At 35.8% G+C, this 6,000-nt stretch overlaps 1 protein-coding gene across 3 annotated transcripts in view; it reads right to left on the bottom strand.

Annotated features, from left to right (window-relative positions):
• The window catches only part of HEATR5A (HEAT repeat containing 5A), a 49,488-nt gene extending 47,801 nt beyond the window's left edge, over positions 1–1,687 (bottom strand). For all 3 annotated transcript variants that reach the window (XM_010179903.1, XM_010179905.1, XM_010179904.1), the window contains exons 1-2: positions 1,562–1,687; positions 729–940 (exon numbers count right to left, since the gene is read on the bottom strand). In XM_010179903.1, the coding sequence (XP_010178205.1) occupies positions 729–940; positions 1,562–1,687 (338 nt within the window). The remainder of the gene's footprint in view (positions 1–728; positions 941–1,561) is intronic.
• Between the last annotated feature and the right edge of the window lie 4,313 nt (positions 1,688–6,000).

Here is a 6,000-nt window from a genome sequence, read left to right on the forward strand (position 1 = left end):
GTAAATACCAGCCAGCTAGCTGGGTCCAATTTTGTTCTAACATATCCAACCTACACTGACTCTCATCAGCCACCAAATTGCCTCTGCATTAAATGCTTCAAAAGTAATGTGATTTAAAAGCATTTTAATGTGATTGATCTTTTGTTATATTTATGTTAATTGAAACAAGAAACTTCTAAATAAGGAAGAAAAATATATTTTAAGCTTATTAAACTTTGAAGGGCAATTTATGTACTGACCTGACTTTTTTTTTCCCCCAACAGGCAGCTGAACTTCTTACTCAAAACTTTCCAGTAAAGACAGAAAAAAGAACATATAAAATGCTACACAAGTACTTAACCACTCACAATTCTACCCAGAAGGCAGCATATATTAAGCAATTAAAATAAATTCCTAATATTCTAATTCTAATGCCTAGAGAGAAGAAAGCAATTTGAATTTGCTTTCAGGTTTCAGATTCTCTCAGTTTCATTTTGTAATACTCAAGCCTAAAAATTTCTAGAGATGTAATACCAAAGGAAAAAAAATTACTTTTTACAGCTGGATGCACCCACAGTAATGATACTTATCAGGGAGGGTCCCAGATTCTGCGTGTCATATGGTACAAAGCTTTTACTGGACAACGGACAGAAATGAGGGAGCATACCTTCTACATTTACTTCACACCAAGGAAATCTGTCTCTCATGTTAGTACTGGATTTGAAGTTTAGAGTTAAAAAAATACTTACAGTTTTGTAGGCAGATAACTTGGTGAATCATCTTTACTCCGAATGAGTTCATTGCATTTGTCAATTGTTTGGTAAACAGAAAAAGTGTCTCCAGTGCTATAAAGTACAGCTAAATTCTTGGCTACAAGCCGTCTGGTAGGAGGTCCTGGTGAATTGTTTAATAAAGAAGTCAACTGTTCAACCAGTTTCTTCTGGTTTTCCCTTATATCAGCCTAGAAATAAAATCAGTAACCAGTTGAATTTCAGTTAAATTTAAAAGTTCAAGATAATTAATGCTAATTCTCTTTATTTTTCATTACTACCATTCTGATACTCTGACATTCTTAATTAAAAGTGAACATTTTAATGCACTTAAATGCACTACTTAAAGAAAAGCTATCTCAAATAAGTTGATAAGACTATTCTTATTTTTTTTTTAAATCACATTTTTTCAGGGCATAATTCTTTCTAACAGCATCTCAGGAGTATTTTCCCTATGGCACTTGGATAGTTTTATCTTGCTAAAACAAAAGTGTCATTTCTTGCCTGTCTTATGCCTGTTTTAAAATAAAACAATTGATAGAAATATAGGAGTTTAAGTAGTAAAGAAGAACTTCAGCAATTTCAAAAAGCTGAGCATTAGAAAGAACTTCCCTTAAAATAATCATCTATTTTAGTCTCATCTCAATTCTCCAAATTACTGCTAACACTGAACATACTTTTATTGCACGTACATAAAAGACATGAAGCAAATGAAATGGAACAATGCTCTTTGTTTTTAAACAAAAGAACAAAAAAGACAGAGAGAAATAGCTCTATGATGTGATTTTCTTCTCAAGTATCATTATACTTACTCTGCTAGTCACTGGTAAAAGTTTTTCCAAAAACTGCAACCACTCAAAAATGAACTCTGCTTTTTGAAATTCACCAAGCTGGTTATACGCTTCTTCATTAAGTAGTAAACTGTGAGCTAACTCCATTCCTTGAAATTTTCCTCAAATCTGTCCTCAACCACCATGGAATAAAAACAAACAAACAGATAAAACCAAAACAAACAAAAACCAAACAAACTATCACAACTGTGGTAGTCGGTCAAGTTTTCTTCCCCATTAATACGTGGTGACTGAATCAGAAGCTTCAACACCTAAACAGAAAAAGAAAAAAATTACCAGAGAGTCAGCTATCGTATTGTATTTATGCTTGGTTTATGAAAACTAAACTTTCAAAGGAAAACTTTAAAAAGAAAAGATTGCAGTATTTTATTTAGGTAGCTTTAGCAAGACTTAATGTTTTAGGAATGAGATAATGGTTTGATGCAAGATACGAATTAAAGTTAAATATACTTCAGCAAAACCACAGGAGCTCTCACTGAGCTACTACTTTTTCTTCATCTTGTTTTGCATGAAGTGAGGTTTACCAGCACTTGGTCACGTATACACCTGAAAGTAATGATCAGCTGGCCCCAGCCCTTTGCAATCTAGAATTAAGCACAGCAACAGCAGTAACATACACCTAGCAAAATCATGTTAACCATATTCACAAATAGAAATGCTACTATCTTATTCAAACACTTCATGTATTCTCAATGCCAAGCAAGGCACAAAGAAAAAACAGAGCTTCATTGCTGAACAACTCTCTAATGCTCTTTTTTTCAAAATAAACTCCACACCTGAAAAAAAGGATGTTTCAAAGCCTTAAAGTTTAAAAGAAGTTATATTTTACTTATGTCATTCAGACTATTTTGGGAATTTCCACATTGTCGATGGGCAAAACTGAAAGCAAACCAAGATGAAAAATACTTCTAATGATAACTCTTTTTCCCCCACTATTTAAATGCCATATAGCCTCAAGCTACAAAATGTAATGTTCTGTAGGTTTTGCAAACAAAAACAGTCAAGGAGATTCTGGTGGAAAGTCAACTGCATTTTAAACTCCCAAACAAATTATCCTTTCCAGAGGTCATTGAAAGTGCCGAACACAGGTTTGGTTTTTTTCTCTATGCAGTAACATTATTATAGTGTAAAATGATCCATCAAACAGTAAATGGGCAATACAAAGTAATGGTAAATAATTCAGTACTCAGCTTGTCAAACGCGCAACAGAAGGTTACCTTTACTACTTTCCACATATTTTTACGTAAAATTTACTCACAAAGGAAATCAGTCACATCTAATTTACTACAATGAACTGTCACTTCAACTTCACCTGAAATACCAGGCAGCTTGACAAGGCACCACACTGTAAAATGACAGCCAGAGATAAATATACATACCTAAGTATACCTATATATATTTAATCTGGCTAGGTACATAGATATTCACCATTCACCAGTTATCTCGCTCCTAGAACACTCACCGAACTTAACTCTATCCTCACATTTCTTTAAAATACCAAAAAGTAGGATTACGTATTTAATTGAGTATTTGAGTACAATTTCATCACTGCGCAGCATGTAAATGACATGTACAGGTCACAAACCCTCCTTTTTACCTCACCCAAGGCCTGTCCTAATGTCTAGTATGTCTAAATCACCGACTGGCACAGCAGCTGATTCACCTTACGCACAGAGCTGAGGATTACACTCGGAGCTGTTTTCCCCAGCTGAAAAGATCACAGATCATTGTCACACATTGGCACTTACCTACAGATAATTTCTTCTCATCGTAAAAACTGTCTCGCTGCTGCTCCAGTGCTTGGATAAAGGATGTAGAGAGCTCAATATTCTAGAAAAAGAGTTAACAAAAAAATCACCTTTTAAAAAGCACATGAAATCCAAGTGTCTGTTCTACAAAAAATCCCCAAGAATTCCAAAGTCTTGAGTACTGACAATTTTTATTTGCTAATAGCTCACCAAAAGACACTGAACTGGAGCTCCATTAAGTATTATTAGCTGTTTATATGTTACATTTGAATTGGACAGACCCATCATATTACCATACAATTTGATTCACTTAAATACTGAAACCACCTTTCTTATTTCTGTTTTGTTAACTCAGATTAATTCTAAACAAACAAACAAAAAGTAAGCTCAGATAGCATAATACCATAATTATTTTCTAGGGAGATTATTTCAGTGCCTTCACCAAGCCTACATTACTTTATCATGTCTAAAAAGCATAGGTGGAAAATAATCATTGTATTAATCTGGAATGCTACCACAAATGACCACTTCCTTATCATGAAGTCATAGGCAATACAACAGCATTCATGTCTAAACCACCAGCAGAGTTGGCAAAGGTGACTCAACTGTTCTGAAATATTCATGTGCAATACTATGGATACAAAAAGACATGAGGGTTATCAATCCATTCTCCTAGCTCCCAGGTGTAATTCTAATATTAGAATCAATGGGCAAAAACATTTCCTTTTAAACCTCATTCAGCTTGAACTTAAGTCTGGCGGGACGTGAAATAGGGGTTATGTGCTATTTTAAAAGTAATCAGTTTTCAATCAGTCCTTAAAAGAACAAAGTTGAGAACAAATTAAAAGTACACCTGGATTTCAAAGCAATCTAAAGTTCTTTCAGCCTGAGGAACCAGGACTCAGCCTGGCAAAGAGAAGGCTCAGGGGGACCCAACAGCAGCTGTCACAAGGGAAGGTTACCAAGCAGATGAAGACAGGTTCTTTACTGATGTATATGGGAGGAAAAAATACCACAAGTATCATAAAGTGAAATGGGAAAGGCTCCAATTGGATAGAAGACAACACCATTTTTCACTCGAAGGACGATGAGCCCCTGGGACAGATGCTGAGAGGCTGCAGAACACTCTCAAGGGTTTCCAAGACGGACAAAACCCTAAGCAACCTGGTCTGAACTCAGAGTTCACCCTTCTTTGAGCAAAAGGTTGGACAAAAAGACCTCCTAGGGACCCTTCCAACCTGGAGGAATCTACATTTTGTCAACTATCCTGCCCACAACTCACACTGCCAACATACGTTCTTCTGTTAACGGTAGTCAAAGAGAAAAGTTTATGTTGTTCCACTGAAGTTAGTATTGTAACATGTTTCTGTATGTGACACTTCTACTGTATAAACACATATTTGCAAAAATAAACTGAAAATATTTTTTTAGGACTTGCGTAGTCTAAATGAAAAAAGAAAAGTGTTATGGTGTAGTTGCTGATCTCTATAACACCTGCTAACATGGCTAAAATGCTAGCGTTTCTCAGAGGAAAGACTCTGTTCTGAATCCCAGAGGCTTATAGTTCATTTTGCAAGAGTTGGTTTTGTAGAAACGGAGATCCCAGCAACAGAATCACAGACCCGATCCCTCCAGTGCTGGCCAACAAGCAAGCCTTGGTACAAAGCTACATACAAAACAGTATACTTTCCATCCTATAAAAAACCCCCTTATCCCAAATACCTACTGAGACTCCCTTTAATGAGTTGTAAGCCTGCACACCAGAGATACTTAGAAAGCTTCAAAGATAATAATAGCAAAGGGCGCAGGCGTACAACCATGTGAGAATGTAGGGAATCAAGTTTTTACTGCACTATATTGGTTTTGCAGTCAGATTGGAGACCACCACAAAAGGCACGGTGCTTACAAGGCTGTACAAAGCAGAACACAAGCACACAGTGTGGGGACAAGCTGGGTTTGATTAATATCAAATATGTCCTTGTTATGCATCCAAGATGTTACTAGGCAATTTCTAAGTGCAGAAGGAAATGTCAAGCCTAAACACTTACAGGCCAGATATGAACGTTTTGCCAGTCATTGCTGGTGTTACGCACTTATTGAACACCCTCACACACTTGTAAATTGAAGCAAGTACAAGCTAAGCATGTAGAAATGCATCCATGTTTAAAAATGTTGAATTATTTGAAAGTCCCTTTCCCCTGGTTATGATTTTGATCCTTCTCAATCTGAAAAAGAAATCTGGAAAAATAAATGTCAAATTTCATTAAATGAAACACATCCTATGCCATCAACAGAAATAAAAAGTCATACATGGGTGACAAAAAAAAATAAATCTGAATTTTCTAGCTAGCATGACACATCATCCTTTTGGGTCTGTCTTTAGATAAATGAAGTAATTACAAGATTTACAATCCCATCAGTGCTACAAGAGCAGATTGATCAAAAATCCCTCTTTTTTCCTATGAGTAAGGGCTTTCTTTAACATATATACTATGCTACAAAACTGTCACAAAGATCTATTGGACAGGGCAGAAGTTGTTACTACTTACTACTGATGAAAAATATTTCATTTGCTGACTGCCAATTTGGCAAGCAGCATTGTCCAAGACTGATCAGAAAAGAGCTTGGAAAAGCTCTTAGAGCAAGCACTGG

Source organism: Mesitornis unicolor, unplaced genomic scaffold (assembly GCF_000695765.1).
Source record: "Mesitornis unicolor isolate BGI_N332 unplaced genomic scaffold, ASM69576v1 scaffold6082, whole genome shotgun sequence".
In the NCBI taxonomy this organism is placed as follows: domain Eukaryota; kingdom Metazoa; phylum Chordata; class Aves; order Mesitornithiformes; family Mesitornithidae; genus Mesitornis; species Mesitornis unicolor.